At 35.3% G+C, this 18570-nt stretch overlaps 1 protein-coding gene across 4 annotated transcripts in view; it reads left to right on the forward strand.

The window, feature by feature from the left end:
• The window catches only part of BTRC (beta-transducin repeat containing E3 ubiquitin protein ligase), a 171040-nt gene that overhangs the window by 103304 nt on the left and 49166 nt on the right, over positions 1-18570 (forward strand). For all 4 annotated transcript variants that reach the window (XM_058543798.1, XM_058543799.1, XM_058543800.1 and 1 more), the window contains one exon: positions 6326-6415. In XM_058543798.1, the coding sequence (XP_058399781.1) occupies positions 6326-6415 (90 nt within the window). The remainder of the gene's footprint in view (positions 1-6325; positions 6416-18570) is intronic.

Here is an 18570-nt window from a genome sequence, read left to right on the forward strand (position 1 = left end):
CTTTGTCGGATACGTGTTCTGAACGTTTTCTCACAGTCTATGTCTTGCCTATTTATTCATGGTGTGTTTTCATGAGACGTTTCTAATGAGAAGACTAGACTGTTAATCCTTACCCTGTGATTATAAAGATATTCTTTTAGGTTTTCTTCTAGAAGCTTTATATGTTCTAGCTTTTACCTTTCAGTCTGTGATCCATCTCAAATTAATTCTTATGTGTGCTGTGAAATGGAGTTTGGGGTTCATTATTTTTCCCATACTTTTATTCAGTTGTTTTGGCACCATTGTTGAAAAAACTTTCCTTTCCCACATTGAATTACATGGGTGCCTTTGTCAAAAATCAATTGACTGTTCAAGTGTAGTCTTATTTTTGAACCTCCTGGAGAGGATGCTGCTGCTGGATGCAGAGCAAAGGATGACAACGGGTGAGGCACTGACCAACCCCTACTGCAAGTCCCTGCACAGCGCAGAGGATGAGCTCAAGGTCCTCTGTCTTTTTAGAGGTGTCTATCCTTGCACCAAATACTACACTGTCTTGATTATTGTGGCTTTATGAGTCTTGAAATCAGGTAGTGTGAGTCCTCCATGTTTTTATTTTTAATATTGTTTTGGCTATTCCAGATACTTTGCATTTCTATATAAATTTTAGAATCAACTTAGCAATTTCTATTAAAAAGAAGTCTGTGGGTTTTGATTTGGATTTTATCGAAACTATATATCCATTTGAGTAGAATTAACCTCTCAATAATATTGAATCTTTCAACTCGTAAACATGGTATATAGCTCCATTTATTTGTCCTTTTAAATTTTTCTGAGCAATGTTTTTTAGTTTTCAGTGTACGTTTCTTGCATAGTTTGTTAGATTTATTCCTATTTACTGTTTTTCAATGCTATTGTAAATTTTTTTATTCTCTAATTGTTTGTTGCTAGAATATACAAATACAATTGATTTTTTACTGTTGACTCTTTTTCCTGTCATTTGTGAATAAAGACAATTTTATTTCTTCTTTTCCAACTTATTTGCCTTTTGTTTCTTTTTCTTGCTTTATTTGAATGGCTATGGCCTCCAATATAATGTTGAATAGGTGTGGTAAGAGGACATCTTGGCCTTGTTCCCAATCTTAGAGGGACACTATTAAGTCTTTCACCATTAAGTATGATGTTAGTTGAAATTTTTTTAGGTTCCTTTGAAAGGATTGAGGAAGTTCCTTTTTATTCCTAGCTTGCTGAGGTTTTTCATCATGAATGAATGGGTGTTTAATTTTGTCAAATGCTTCCCCTCCCTTATTCTGTTAATGTGGTAAATTACATTAATTGACTTTATTAAGAATTTTTGTGTCTTTGTTCATGAAGGATATTGGTCTGTAGTATTCTTTTTAATGTCTTTGTCAGGTTTTGGTGTCAGGGTTATGCTAGCCTCATAAAATGAGTTGGGAAGTTTTCCCCTCCCCTCCCCCTTTCTAAAAGTGTTTGTGTATGATCCTGGTGTTATTTCTTCCTTAAAATTTAATAGAATTCACTAGTGAAACCATCTGGGACAGAAGTTTTCTTTGCGAATAGGTTTTTTTTTAATTATAAATTTATGTGGAATGATTTTTAATAACAGTTTCAATTTCTTTAATAGATATAGAACTATTCAAATTTTCTATTTTTTATTGTGTCAGTTTTGGTAATTTATGTCTAATATTCAAATTATTCTATATTGGGCTAATGAGAGAGCCACTTTAAGCTGGCATCTGTGGCCCTCTGGCATATCTCCATCATTCTCTGAGTATTTCCAGATTCATCTTGTATTTTGCCTGTCCAATCCTGGGATCAGCCATTTCTCCAGGGAGCTATGGATCCTTTTAGTGCAGAAGGGTATTTAGAAGCCAAGATTTAAACATTAACATTTATTTTACACCTATATTTCTATATTTTGAAAACCATGAGTTCACATTGATACCTCCAATTCCAATCCAACACCACAGGTTTTGTTCTAGATTTCTCCCTTTTCATATTTATAATTCTCTTTTTTAATAATAAGAAACCTGGTCTGATATTCTTTCATTTCAACACTTTAAAAATTCTGTTCCCTTGTCTTCAAGCTTTCATTGTTTATGTTGAAAGGTCTGCCGTTGTTTATATTGTTGCTCCCGTGTATATAGCATCCCTTTTTTCTTTACCTGCTTTCAAAGTTTCACCTTTGTTATTGGTTTTCAGCAGTTTGACTGTGTTGGGCCTACGTCCTGTGTTCTTTGTATTTAATCTCCTTGGGCTTTGCTGATCTTAGATCAGTAAGCCAATGGTTTTCACCAAATTTAAGAAATATTTGGTCACTATTTTTATAACCTCTTTTGTGCTCCATTCTCGCCTCTCTTCTGGGTCTCCAATTACACATATATTAGATCATTGAAAATTGTCCTACAGATGACTGAGATTCAGTTTGTTTCTTTCTTTTTCTCTCTCTATTCTTCACTTTAGATAATTTCAATTGATCTGTCTTTAAGTTCATCGACCTTACATTGACCTTTTCTTCTTCCATCTCCAATCTGCTTTTAAGCTCATCCAGTAAAATTTTAATTTCAGACAATGTACTTTTTGATTCTAAAATGAATAGAAATTTTAGGTCTTTATTTTTCTGGTAAAAATTTCCATCTGTTTACTCATTTTGACCATATCTTTCATTTAAGTTGTTGAACATATTTATTAAAGTTTCTTTGGAGCCTTTATGTGCTGATTCCCACAACTAGATCATCCCAGGGTCTTTTTCTATTGGTTCCTTTTTCTCTTGACTATAGGTCCCATTTATCTGCTTCTTATGTCTAGCAGTTTTTGATAGTGGACATTATAAGTGATGCATTGGGGAGACTCTGGATTCTTTTATCTTTCTCTGATTAAATTACTGGCTGATCAGGTGACTTCATGGAGTCTTGATTTTATATTTGTTAGGGCAGGTGTGTTTTGGTTTTGCCCCTAGTCCTAAGGCGGATCCCTTAGTCCTAAGACTTACTCTTTAGTGTCAATACAGGGTCTTTCCCAGTTTTCAGTGGAATGTTTGAGATGCTTATTAAGCCCCTCTAATTTAGTAGGAATCAAATTCTAAACTCTGTCTCCCCTCATGGGCAGCAGCTAGAATCTCTGCTCGGATCTTTCAGTCTTCTAACTGTTGCTTTCCATTGGAATCCCTGGCATCTTCCCTTCGTGTATGTAATTTGGGAGTTAGCCATGGATTTGAGGAGAATTTACATGTGTATTTTGATGCTTCCTCCCTCCCCCATGGCTCTTTCTATTTTCTGCGATTTCTCTTCTTTATTTTTGGCCACTATGGCAGCCCTGAACTCCATCCTCTGACATCTCAAGTCAATAGACTATGGCTTTCTAATTGAATTTTAGTCACCCTGCACCAAGTAGACTGGTGAGTACCCTCAGGGAAAAAGCACATAAACATGGATCTTACCCAGTTTGGTTCTCCTCTTTCAAGGTCAGTCCACTCCTCCCTCCAGTTTCTGCCTACCTTGGGTCAATCTCCAGTGCCTTTAAGTATTATTTTTAAATACTTTAATTTTTAGTAATTAATTTAGTAATTTTTAATTACTTTTAAATACTTTAAATACTTTTAAATACATGGTTTGTAACTGGCATCTGCAGGAGGGTTAATCCAATACAAACATCTCTGCTATTATTGGAAGCAGAACTCTTTTGCCTAAAGTTTTATTTTATTCAGTAAATACCAATTATTTCATAAATGTCTTTTAAAAACACAATAAGTTTCATTAAAAAAATGTTTTGTGTTGTCTGTACGTGAATAGTAAATGTTTGTGGAATTAGTAGTTGCAAAAGAACATACATGTACCAATAGTCCCTATACACTAATGTCAAATGATCCAGTTTATTCTTTTGAAATATGTTTTGAAATAATTTCAACTTAAATTATGTAAGAATAAAACAGTTAAGTGGGTAAATTTTTAAAAGTTTAACTTGTTTAAAAGGAAACTTAATTATATAATATTATTTTTCTCCATTTTCTTAAAGTGTATTTTTATCTACCTAGTCTCTTTCCAAAGAATGATAATTGACCAATAATGAATTATTTAAAATATCTATGTTTCCATTGCTGATGTAAATAAATAAATGAATAAATAAATAAATGGAGAGAGAAATCATAGCTTTTACTTACAGAAAAATTCCAATTAATAAATGTAGAAGGAAAGAAAGAAATTTAAAAATCACCATTAGAACATCACAGTAAAAATTACTATAGGTAAGATCCACCAATGGATGCCAAAATTAGCAGGCAAAAGTTGAAGCAGAGACAGAATATTTGCATAGTCTCACAATCTTTCCGTCAATATATTTAGTAATTCCTAAAAGAAAAATAATAAGTTTACAATGGAGAATCTTGGCAGACGCAACCTCAGGCAAGTGATCAAGGTTAACATCACCAGAAATCCTTGTCAGCACACCCCCTGACTTGATGCGTTGAGAAGGGCACATCACATCACCTCTGTGGTATCCTTTCCAATAATATATAGCCTCAATCTGATCATGAGAATTCATGAGACAAACCCAAATTGGAGGACGTTCTTTAGGTTAACTAATCAGTACTCTTCAGAAGTGTTAGTCATAAAAGCCAGGAGAAGACTAAGGAATTGTCACAGATTAGAGGAGACTAAGGAGATATGACAACTAAATGCAATGTGTGATCTTGGATTAGATCCTGAACAGAAAAAGGACATTAGTGGGAAAAGTGGTGAAACTCAAATTAAGGTCTTTACTTGGTATTGTACCAATTCCTTAGTTTCGATAAATTTTCTGTGGTTATGTAAGACATTAACGTAAGTTGGGGGAAAGGTATACAGGAACTCAGCTATTTTTGGAACTGTAATGTAAATCTAGAATTTTAAAAAATGGATTCTTTTCTATTGTTGGTTATAAGAGATCACCTGTGTCTTAAGATTTTTCTCTTTAATTTCAACACACATATTTATACTAGTAGTTCTCAAAGAGTGTTCCTAGACCAGCAGCATTAACATCAACTGGGGACTTGTTAAAAATGCAAATTCTCAGAAGCTCTGGGGATAAGACCTAGCAATCTGTGTTTTAACAAGCCCTTCAGATGATCCTGATACATGCTGAAGTTTGAGGACCATGATTCTTGAGACTAAAAGGAAACATTTTTGTTCACATATTGGCCAGTTATTGATAATGTTTGCTTATCATAAAGTATAACCAGTGTTTTTTAATTGTGGTAAAATACATTTAATATAACATTAATCATCTTAACCATTTTTAAATGTACAGTTCAATAGTATTCACATTTTTGTGTAACCATCACCACCATCCATCCCTGTAACTCCTTTCAGCTTATAAAACTGAAAATACGTACCCATTAAATAATAACTTCCCGTCCCCTCCTTCTCCCAGCCCCTGGCAACCACCATTCTACTTTCTGTCTCTGATTTTGACTACTCTAAGTAACTCATAGAAGTGGATTCCCTTTTGTGACTGGCTTATTTCACTTAGCATAATGTCCTCAAGGTGCATCCATGTTGTAGTATATGTCAGAATTTCCTTCCTTTTTAAGGCTGAAGTACTATTCCATTGTATGTATATACCACATTTTGTTTATCCATTCATCCATCAATGAACACTTGAGTTGCTTCCACATTTTAGCTGTTATGAATAATGCTGCTGTGAACAAGGATGTACAAATATCTCTTTAATACTCTGCTTTGAGTTCTTTTGGGTATATACCCAGAAGTGGAATTGTTGGATCATGTGGTAATTCTATTTTTAATTTTTTTAAGGAACCACCACCATACTGTTTTCCATAGCTGCTGTACCATTTTACATTCCCACTAACAGTGCACAAGGGTTCCAGGTTCTCCACATCATCACCAACACTTGTTAGTTGCTGGTTTTTTGATAGTAATCATCCTAATGGGTGTAAGGTGGTATCTCATTGTAGTTTTGATTTCCATTTCCATAAAGATTAGTGATGTTGAGCATTTTTTCCTGTGCTTGTTGGCTATTTGTATATCTTCTTTGGAGAAATGTCTATTGAAGTCCTTTGCCAACGTTTTTGAATAACTAACACTCCCACCTTCCATACATACAGTGAAGCCACTGCTGCTCACATACTTTGTTCATGGGCACATCAGTGGCTTTTATGGGCTCTCACTTTCTTTGCGTCCCCCTGTCTACCTTGTCCCTCAGCTCCCATAAATCTGAGATTTACACATAGGATCTATTTGTATGTTGATTTTGAGAAATAAGGCAGAATTTGAAAATTGTATCTGACAGTATTTCAATATTTAAACCTGTTTCCAAAAAATTCTCTTTATAGACTTACAATAGCTGTGCCAGACTCTGCTTAAACCAAGAAACAGTATGTCTAGCAAGCACTGCTATGAAGACTGAAAATTGTGTGGCCAAAGTAAGTAATATTACTCATCAATATTTATTATACCACATCATAAAAATGCTTTATCTATAGACACCTTCAACTCAGTATTACTATTAAAGACTATTATAGGATTATATATTTAAAAAAGAAGACAGCAGGCATCATTTTATCCAAAGCAGATTGCATGTTGGAGCCTCTATCTCTTCAATTGCAGCAGAATTTTTTTCTGGTCATGCTTTAGTCTAATTCAGATTTGTTGCTTGACACTAGTTATGGATTGTACGAAAATGTACACTTATTTTTGTAAGTTCATTTATGGTCTTTAAATGTAATCGAGTATAGTGTACACCATTGCAAGGATTGTGAAATATGCTGTAGAAAATTCAATTATTATATCACTATTATTATTTATTGAGTGGCTAATGATAGAAATATTGCTTTTCATGATCTTGATCTGAGTGGACAAATATATTTAATCATGCATATGAGCTACCTCTTTCTCATGTATAAATGTGTGCCATATCTATACCCTACATACAAAAATAACCTTATGTATTAGAGATCTTATGATCTAATAATCGTTATCAGCTATGACTCAGATTTTCTGAGTATCTCTAATTAGGAACTTTGACCTAGATTTAGATATCAGTCATTTTGATTATTCCAGGAATAGGTAAAATTCCAATATGGGCTCTGTTTCTAGACTTTTACTTTGTGAAATTACTGTCTTTATAACTATTCATAGATTTGTCATTGTTATAATATTCCCAACTTTAACTACTTTAGTTTAATCTATTGTGTTATACACTCAGGCTCTCAGTTACTTACTGTTATTATTAGAGCCAGGCCTGGTGTCATGTAGTCTCTATCCTTTGCTACAAAAATCAAAGGACAGCAATATTTTTAATTTTATTTCTTAAAACATGCAGTAGTCTCTGGACCTACTTTATCAACTCAAAATATATCATACAAAATAGAACCATTGGAAATGATCCATATAAGAAATGTCAGAATTTACTTAAAATTATAGTTTAAAAAGATAGAGTTAATCCATTGTCTTTCTTTAATTAGAATGTCTTAATTTGCTGCAAAATATGAATATTATAAATTATAAATACTTGTTTTTTTAGTCATTTAGTTACAACTAGCAAGTGCTTACTGACACTATTTTGTATCCAGTATTTGTACATTGAGATAGAAGACTAATTATTTAGGCCTTTAAAAATAATCTTTCTCCTTTTTGGCCACGCTGCTCTCAGTTTCACCACAAGTGGGTGACTTCTGGCTAAACAAGGTAAAATCTTAGCATGAGCACCGATCCAAGGACAGGGTGATGATTTTAATGAGTTTCATTGAGAGCTGGCCAAGTGAGCATCTGTTCCTTTTGTTTTCTCCATACTTTGTAAGCCAGGATCTGTAAGCTACATAGTTATGTTGGTGTGTATCTGTATAATATGGGGTTTTTTTGGTTTTGTTTTGTTTTACCCTCCTACCCTCTACTTCAGTGGTGCATGGTTAGAAATATTCTGGCATCTGGCACAATGGCATAATTTCTTCTATGCTCTTAGGTGAGGAAGTAAGTTTGCTCATTGCTGCTCATCAGTCTGTTTTCTTTGCTCCCAAATGGTGACCGTCTCATCCCGTTCTTGCTTATTTTAATATTATTCTGACACCTGTATCCTTTCATCCTCTCCTTAAATACCTTAATTTAATAATGATTTCTATCACTTCCTATTGGAACCCACCTAACTTTCTGGTTCCTTTTATTGGTCCATGTCATGTCTTCTGGTTCATTGCTTCAGATTTGAGCCAAGTAGTCAGTTGGTCAATGGCAAATAAAAACATATAGCTGAAAAATTTTCATACTTACAACAGTCTCCAGTGAGATGCCAATAACATGGGAATAGGGAAAGAGTTTTCTTTTTATTTACATATGTTATACGTATCTCATGATTCTATACTGTTTCTATTGGCCTCATTTATTGCTTCACCTTTGAAAGGTAACGACGAGATTACTTTTGTAGGTCTGCAGGCTTGTCCCTGTTTCCTGCTCCTCTTCACTTTAGCCCTTAACTGAATAGTTTCATCTACTACACTTGATATGGCTGCAGTGGTTTTTAACTTGGTACAAGTGTCTCTTGTTGTTGATTCAAATTGTGCTCCAAAGTGGCCTTGAATGTCCAACCATCTCCATATGAGAGCAACTATAATATAGATATAGCAACTATTTTTGTCTCTAGTTCAAAGCAACTAATTCTGATGAATGACTTTGGTTTGGGTGGAGATAGTAATTAAAGTCTAAAACTGTGTTACTGAATACTGCTTATATGAGTTTTAGAGAACACATTAATACCACTTATTCCCTTTTATTTATTTATTTATTTTTTTGGTGAGGAAGATCAGCTCTGAGCTAACATCCATGCCAATCCTCCTCTTTTTGCTGAGGAAGACTGACCCTGGGCTAACCTCCGTGCCCATCTTCCTCGACTTTATATGGGATGCTGCCACAGCATGGCCTGACAAGCGGTGCATCGGTGCGCGCCCGGGATCCAAACCCAGGCTGCCAGCAGTGGAGCACGCACACTTAACTGCTACGCCACGGTGCCAGCCCCCCACTTATTCCCTTTTAAAAACAGCAATGTTGGTATGTTCAGACCCGTATGGTACATTGTATGTGACCCTTCTTTTCCAAAAATATCTTACAGTACATGTTTTACAATAGGTCAGTGAAAAGGGACCCTTAGTTCTCTTTAGAATACAAGAAAACAAAGTTAAAAACAAACTACAACCACCCTAGATTAATAGTAATCTTTTGAATCTCTAACTTGAAGAATGAGACCTAAGAAAAGATTTAAAAATAAAAATGGAGGGTTCATTTTATTAGTATAGCTTAATCCAAGTAATATTTGGAGGCATTGAAATTGTCTTTTATTTTCTTCCAGAGCCTTTCTTCTTACTAATTATAGCCCTGTAGTTCATGAGATTTGTGTTTGGAACATGATGAGCTGTGTATTTATTGTAGCTTTAAATGAAGAGTCATTATTGACTGCCAACTTAGTCTTTAAAATCAATAATCACATTGTACCTAATTGTCAGTCCTCATGATGTTTTTTAATTGGTAAAGAAAACTAACTGGAAAAATGAGCATTAATTTTTTATGTTATCTTTTTACTGACTTTATTTAAATATTACTGAAAATTTTGGTTTCAGGCTTTCTCCTGATTTACCCTTACACACACACACACACACGGACACACACACACGGACACGCACACACACAAACACATACAGTTAAAATTGAGTTGTTTGAACACATCTGCCTAGATTCCTGTCCAGGTAGGCGAAGGTCTGCCTCTTTATGTTTAGAAAATAAACCCCTTCTGTCTGTAGTCCTTTGTAGATGTTGTGGATATAGTTGTTGTTGTTTGTTGTTATTGTTTTTTTACTTGAGACTAATAATCTGTTTGCAACTGACTGAGACAGAAAAATGTGATGTTCCTTTCCACTCACTCCAGATTTTGATAGAAGACTTGTTTTATTTATTTCCAAAATTATATCCGCAGGAAACAAGCTGTTTAAATTCAGATTATGCTGAAGCAAAATGGTCCTGGTATGAGAAGCAACGTGCTGTTTTACGAGCACAGAGTCCCTTTTCTCATAACTGATTGATAGTAAATATTTTCCTGAAGAATTATTGCCAGCCATGAACAGTGCAACTGTTTCACTTTTTTTCTGTGCTACTTGCTGTACCAGCCATTGTCGGTAATTAAGATCTACAATTCACAATGCAGACGTTTGCACTTCCTCTGGGTCTGCGCTATTTATAAGGCATTTCAGCTGTTCAGAGTTTCTTTTGAGTTTTAAACTACATGTTAACAGGCTTCTTTAATATACTGTTCTATAAGTAGCACGTCAGATGGTCTGTTCTTTGCACAGGCTCCACTATCAAATCTAAACATTAGCTTTGTGGAGAATATATTAAGATTTAACCATATCGTTGAGGCCGATGTGGTTGGAAAAACTGGAATGTAACATGTTACACATTAGGCTTATTGCTGTTTCAAAAGGGCAGGAATAAAGTTCAGCAGCAATATTTTTTCTTCCATCTTTAAATGTTCATATGAATTTAATGAGTGTTAGGGTTACAGAGAGGTTCTGAGAAATACTAGTAAAATGACTTTTCCAAGTTCACTTCGAAGTAATAACAGAATCAAAGACCCTTGTTATAGACAGGAGCTTGTGTGTTTGTCACACTAAGGATGCAAGAATACAGACATAGGGCACCAAAATGGATCAGCAGATTGACTGCACATTTGTTGTGTAATCAGCTTCAGGAACCCTAAGTAGCATATGCCACTGGAGAAGAAACTGTAAACAGGAATCCTGGTCCGTATTAAAATTGGTAAAATTCAAAGTCATTTTCAACCATTTCAAGAGAGTTGATTTAAAAAAAAAACAAGTCCAGACCCCGGTGAGAATCTTCATGAATTACATCCTAGAGTCAAAGTAACTGCTTGCACAGTCTCCTTGCTTCCTGGACTCATTGTTAAACATACAAGAAAAAGAAACTAGAAACTGAAAGCTGTCAACAAAGTCTGTTTACAACTTTGCTCTGAGTGGAGATCAGACTGTTTTTAAGCCTGAAGTCAGCTGCATTGATTCTGCACGTTGGCTGCCAGCATCTTCCAGCAGAGCAGATCTGCGGAGAAAAGCAGGACATGGGTTTCAGTGCTGATTTCTTGATGGCCCCTTGAATATAGACAGAGCTTATAAACAAAGCCTTTCCAAGGCAGTTTTATTTGCCAAAGCCTAAAACCTTCTGTAGTTCTTTTGAACTACAGTGTTTCTATAAACTTTTTCTCTTCAGTGAACTCTTTATGAACCTCTTTTTAGATAGCAGCAGTGGTTCAACTGTTGGGAACCACTGGTATATCTGACTGAGGCGCTTCAAGATGCTAGAACCTATTCACATTTCTTTCTAGTCAGGGAGCTAATAAGATTGAGTTTGTCTTGGTGGATTGATCTAGATTAGCATGAGATGGGCCCAGTCTGTGTCTTCCTCAGTGAAAAAGGAAAGGTTGGGAGAGAGAAGGATGAAGGAAGAAAGTTCTTCATCAAGAGTTGACTGCAGTATTGCCTGCTGATGCATGTCGGATCACCCACACCGAGAGATCACATGGCTTCTCCAAAAGTCAAACGATCAATTCGCCTCGTTTTGGCTCTGTACTTAATGCACAAACAGTGCGATCTGCAGGGCTGTAATTGCATTGTTAGGGCCAAGGAACAAGCCTGTGCCTTTTCAGCAGACAGCTGGCAGGGAGAGAGGCATGTTGTTAGGAAAGAGAGAGGCAAGGCAAATAAAATTACTGCTAACGCTCAGAGATCGGCAGGAGTCCTACTTGCCTAATCTTACCGGTGGGAGCAAGCGGCTGTTGTAATCCAATTATAGCAGCATAAGCAATTTGTTAGACACTCCGCATAATGTAACAATTTCCCAATAAACTCTGACTTGTAATAACGTCGGCAAGAGTCCGCATAAATCTGCCCGAATGGTGGGGGCTGGAGCGTTCGGCTGGGGGCTTGTAATTGGCGCCATCAGCACGTTTTGCAGAGTGCAGTATGGTGCAGTCTTTTAGTGCAGGAATTTTAAGGAGAAGAGCATGGCACACGTTTCTTAGAAAAAGAAAAGTGGCCATTAAAAGGGGAACAGCAAGAAGGGCATACTCTTGCCTTCACATTACCTATGAATCTCAGTGTAGAAAGAAAACAGGAGGAAGCCATGTTTCCTTCTAATACTAAAGGGGGGAGAAGGGGTAGAGTGTGTGGATTAAATTCCTTTATTTAAAAGGCATCAGTTTCTATTGTTATACCCTCCTCCAGCCCCCCAAAATGCTGTTCAGGCGGCGTTCAGTTAACATTTTCACCAAATGTTCATAGCTAGACAAGCCTAGAAATGCCAAGTTTAAATTTATTTTATTTTAGAGTTTAGCATTTTCTTTACAACAGGAAAATATATTTTCTTTGTGCCCAGGACAAATTTTTTAGAGATATCATCTCATTGAATATCAAACGTTTCTGCAGAGTTCTGCCTTCTGATTTAAGAAACCATCTCTTACTGAAGGGGTTTAAAACCCAGCTTGTTGTTTGCCGGGCTGGCTTTACTACACTGCTTATTTTCCAATTTTGAAATATACTGTGAATATCTATGGTACTAGGATTAGTAATCTTTCTTGTTGAATGCTTACATTGTACAAGAATACAGTTTTTCTTATTTAAAATTATACCTATATGATCATTATAGAAATAATTTTGATTCCTAAATCATAAAATTTCTGTTTTGGAAAAATATTTGTTGTGTGGAGCAAAATAGAATCTCCATTATTTATTGATTGATTAGCGTTTATAGTCATAGAACAGAGTTTCTTATTATACAAGGTATAGGAGATGAAGAATACGCATAGATTTAAGTTAACAGATAGATTTTCATGCTACTAAGTGTGTTTTAAATGTTATCTACTTTCTTAGACCAACCCGGCTCTTCATTGTTGTTAATTTGTGTCAAAACCAAGCTTCTGAAATGAGGACAGGATTCTTCAAAATATTATCTTGCTGTGGGTATTATTACAATAAATATTTACTTTCAGTATAAACGTTTCCTTCTACTGAAGCAAATGCTGCCTTGTTTGACTGGCGCTACATCAATAAACTGCAGTACCTCTAATAAAACCACTCAGTGTCTGGGTTTAACTAATGGCTGATTTTCATGGCTTTGACAGTGAGCTGTGTGCATTATTTTCTCCTGATATTGTAAAAATAATGAGAGCAAATTAGAACAATCAGTTTACACAGATAGCTCCTGATTGGAGGCGATGGGCAATATGGCAGCAGGTAATCCATCTTCAGGCTCCTGTCACATTAACTTCAGCAGTGTGAAAAGATCAGGTGGGATAAGCAGGGATCCTGCCCAATCGGAACACTGAAATTAATGAGAAGAGCATTGTTCTGTGATCAACCTTTTAATTAGCAAGACTGGAAATGGAGGGAGTGATAAAGGTAGCACCACGGCTGCACAATGCCAGGCACAATTCCGGAAAGGGGAAAGAAAAAAAATCTGTGGGTTTTACATCACACTTTTCTTGCAGTATACAGACACTGTGCTTCCACTCTAGAGTTGATTTACAGACTTTAAGAAATACTGCCTACTTTCTGAAGTAACGTCACAAATATGGTTGATGCGTTAGTGGTCTATAGACTATAATTCTCTCAGGGGTCATTTAGGATTTTGATTACCAGCGCACTTTCTTTGGCATTGCATGCTGAATTTAACTTCTGATTTTTTAAAAAATCAGGTAACTAGAGAAATTAAATCTTAAAAAGGTCTGTTTTGTCAGCCTTCCACCACCTCACTCCTCTAATTTAGAGTTTTCCTTGCAAGTAGCATGAGAATTTTCTGGTTTGGAGCACTTCTGTCACTTTGAGTTGTTTTAAAAGAAGAGCCAAAACAAGCTCTGGCATATTTAAATTGTGTTCCTTTTCTGATTCTGTTTATTAGGAGATTCACCTTTTTGTTTTTGTTTTCCCTGTGCCATTGACTTCTCAGTGTTGGGGGCTGTGTTATTTCAATTTATGTAATTGAGAATTGAATATCAATGAATGGTGATTATAGGAGGAATAGGGTTAAAAAAGTCTGTGCAGTAACTGAGACTGAAGGCTGATTTATCCATTTAAAGCCCAGTTATACTAAAATTGTAACCTTGTTAATCACCCTTGTAATATTGGAAAATATAATATAAGACTATGGAAGACGTTAATGAGCCGATTTTCTCTACCAAATCGGTGCCTGTTTTCTGGGCTTTCTTTGGCAGGGTTTAGCTTTGGGAAAGTATATGAGGCCATCAGGATTTGCAGTATTTTAGTCTTTATACCTTAAGCTTAGTGGCTTATTGTAAAAGCAAGTAATGTAATGTAGGCTATGTAAATTAATCCAGATAGCTTCCAAAGATATATAAAATAAATTTGTTTTCTTGATATTAACAGTTATTTGACTTAGGCATTTATTTAAAGTATTAATATGTAAAAGCCAGTTATCAGGTACCTATCTGAGTACAGAATTATCAGGAAAGAGCCTGAAGTTTAGTACGAAATATCAGGTTAAGTATAAGGCGATCTTTTCTCATCATAGTTAATAGGACTTTTTTCATAATATGTGTAACTAAATGAAGATTCTAGCCTTGCAGCCCTAAGATACTGTATTTACAAAATGTAAGTTCCTGACATTATAGTTCTATGCAAAACTCATAAAACAAATACACTTGACTTCCCCCTAGTACCCATCGCCCTACCCTCTTCCCCGCAAAAATCTTTAGTATAACTCTTGGAAGTCTGTCAGAAACCTGATTTTTATTTTATTTTTTTGACTGATAGTGAGCTTTCCCTGAAAGTATTCATTTAGACTTACTCAGTATTTTAGGATCAATGACTTAATACTAAATAGTATCTAGGACTGCCCCCCTACACTCTTTAAGAGAATGGGGCTACTGTGCATATTAATATTTTAGAGCACACTTGTTAGAATTTTGCATGATACTTTTCTGCATTCTTTAATCTGGAAGAGAGATCTTTATTCTTATAGCTTTTATGGATTTTTATGGCCTTTCTTTCTCCTCTTTCCTAGTTTGATAGTTTCAGAAGCCTGGGCTCATAAGCTCTCCATGAATAAATATGTTCTTAGTCATGTGGTGTAAATAGATCACTTACAAAGCTTGTGAAACCTGAACTCTGCTTTTGAACCTTTCAGTACCCATGAGCTCAGGATCCATACGTGTAAAATTTTATTCTTGTGTCGTGACTTCAGCTTGTAAGGCAAATGAGCTATGAATTTAAATGACTGTTCTACTCTATACCAAGTTTCTACAAAAATAAAATTGTATTTTTCCCTTTTTCCTACAGTTCTGGAATTCCATTTGACTTAATGATCTTGCCAATATTTGTTCTTGTTGTTAGAGTTCTTTTCCAGTAAGACTTGCTTCTTAAGATCAGTATTACAGTAGACTAAATGACCAAGAAACTCCCTTTTAATTTGCTAACAGAGCTAGAGTTACCAAGTCACCTTAAATTCTACTAATCTCAAATCTCATCAATAGGGTTTCCTTTGAGAAATATTCATTAGCCTAGTCCTTTGGAGCTCACCCAGTACACCCTTATTTAAAGTTCTTATGTCTGGAACCAGTTGAATCTGCGAAGCTAGTATAATCCTTTCTAAGTTGTCCATGCCCCCCGATTTTTAGTTTTGGGGTATGTTCCTATATAAGGAATTGAAGAATGTGCAATTTCTTTCTCGTCTATCTTCAGGATGGAAGACCTTTTATCTTTTTTTTTTTTTTTTTTTTTTCGCAATTTTGTACTACTCAAAAGTTTGAGGAGGACAGAGAATACATTAATATTTATTAAGCCCCTGTGTTTAGGCACTATTGTGCTAGCTACGTTGTCTCTTTCAATCCTCATGTGAACCTGATGAGATGGATGATGTTACCTCTATTTTACAGATAAGGAACCTGAAGCTTAGAAAAGTTAAACCTTTGAGTCAAGTTTTAAACTCAGATCTGACTGCAGAGTCCTTGCTCTACTACACCAGCTTACCTTTCAAGTGGTATTTGGAGACCCTGTGTGTTTCTCCTACCACTATACTTGGCCTAACGCCACAGCTTTTCTCCATTTGATTTCTATAGCACTTTTGATATCTAGCAGGTGTTATTTCTTCATCTCCCCCAACCACCCTCCCTCCCTTTACTGCTTTTAAAATATCTTGTTCTGACTGAACCGAGCCAAGTATGTGTATTCAGAAAACTCTATTCTGGGTCTACCTAGTCAGTAATTCTACTGTGTAACTTTAAATGCTTATTCAATACTAATCACCTACCTTATAAACATAGGTCTTTAAAGGATCTAAGATAACCTCATGGCTCCATGTTCCATTGTTCTACATATAAAATGAGCGGGACAGTATGCGTCCAGTATAGCTGGCTTAAGGTGATGACTCATGCCTTAGTAACTTTTTAGAAGTTGCTTTGGAGTACAGATCTCATCCTACTGTCTTTGTCAGGATTTATGGTGTAAGCATACATTGGCAGTCCTTTTATACCAAAAATTTATTTTTCCCCGTTAAGCTTGGTAATTAATTTTGTCAATTAAAAAAGTTGTCCCTTCAGGCTTCAAAGCCAGGCTCTGATTACACTTCAGTAAATATTTTTATATTTGTATGCATGCTTCTAGATAGGTTGGTGATTATGGGAAGACATGATGAGGATATCAGAATTAATAGTGGGACCTTGACATCCTCTGTCTGTTTCAGATAGGAGAGAGGAGGCTTTGGATAGGAGTGAGTGATTAAGAAGAAACAGGTTTATCAAAAGCAAATGAAAACAAAAAGCAAACAAACATGAATAATATTATGTGTGTGTATATATATAAAATCTCCCTGGATATGGAAAGAATAGAAGTTTTTAATAGTTAAGGTTGACATAAATTTCATTCTCAGACTTATAAAAATATGTAAGAAGCGCTTGCTCACATGGAGCACTAAGATTGTGACAAACAGGAATGTTGAAATATTTCTAGAAGAATGAAAATATTTAACTATGTTTTATACCTCAGACATCACTTCTTTAACATTATTCGCATTTTCTTGGAATATCTAACAGCATAAGAAATTTAATTGTAAAGATTTTTTTTTTTTTTTTAAACTCGAGAGCAGGCCGAAAGGGAAATACAGAGAGAAAGCTGTGTTTAAAAAGAGATGGTTCCTACAGTGTTAACTATGGAGTGTGCAGCGTGACTCTGTAATGGAATATCATGGTGGGGGGTATAATACTGTAAATAAGATGAATATGCCACTTGTGGATTAATGGGCAACCTAAAGAGTGGCTGTATTTAATCTGTGTGTGAGGTTCATTTTCATTTTGTGTATTTTGTCTTGTTGTGATTGGAGTACTTAGAAACCTGACGGTTTAATTAGGTAACTTGAAAAAAAAATCAGTTTCCTTGAAATTTGCTTTATATTTATTTAATTTTTTGTAGGATTAATATAGTGTCATTTTAGACTCTAAAATTGATAGATTGAAGGAGTTTTATTTGACTTTTTCTCTGGGTAATACTTAAAGAGAAGGGGTGGGTTCTGAAATTAAGTCCAAGAAATACAGCTATTTTTTATATTTTGTTATGAACAATAAAGAGTAGGTGTAGATACCACATGTATCCAGATTATAGTAGATTCCATTTGCAGTGATACAGTTTTATGGATATGGGATGCTTTTCAAAGGTTTGGGTACTAAGTAATGTAAATTTGAGTACATCTAGCCTGGGTCATTGTGGGAGCCACTGTCTCAACATTATAACCAGAATATGCAATAACTCTTAAATTCTAAGTGACAGCTTTATAGAACTAATTTTTTTAGTCAACTGTTTAGGTTGATAGTATTATTTAGCGTTCTTGAAACTTCAGAAATTTGAGATTCAGACTATTATTTACTCCTCGATTCCCCTCAATTGAAAATGTGTGGTAAAAGTTACTTGTAAAAGGCAAATTGTATGCAAAATAAATTGCCTTAATTGTAGAGTTTGAATAGGACTAATTTTCACTTGCAGAAGGTAGATTCTCAAATTATATTTGTTGAATCTCACTGACTTCTAAACAAACAAACAAAAAATGTGAAATATATTTTTTAAAGTAGTGAAATCCAGAGATTGTGCGATTGAATTTGACAGCCTTTTTGCACCATTATTTATTGAATGTTTACAATGTGCCAGATACTTGGGCTGAGGGTTTTATATACACTCTGACTTAAATCCTCACAACAGTCTCATTAAGCATATAACCCCATTTCACATACAAATAAACTGGAACTCAGAGAGACCAAGCAGCTTGCCCAAGGTAAGTTGCAGAACTGGCACTTGAACCCAGACTGTCTGCCCCATGGCCATGTGCTCTCATCCACTGTGTTTTATGAATTTTAGTACATAGAAATTAGGGTAGATGTAGCAAATGGGGTAGATGATCTAAAAAGTTCTTTATTAAACGTTGCCTATTAAATGTTAACAATTTATTAAAAAGTAGCCAGGAGTTGGAAGATACTGAAGTATGCACATTGGTTATAAAAAATCATGATACAGTAATACATTTTACGTTT

Source organism: Diceros bicornis, chromosome 6 (assembly GCF_020826845.1).
Source record: "Diceros bicornis minor isolate mBicDic1 chromosome 6, mDicBic1.mat.cur, whole genome shotgun sequence".
In the NCBI taxonomy this organism is placed as follows: Eukaryota; Metazoa; Chordata; class Mammalia; order Perissodactyla; family Rhinocerotidae; genus Diceros; species Diceros bicornis.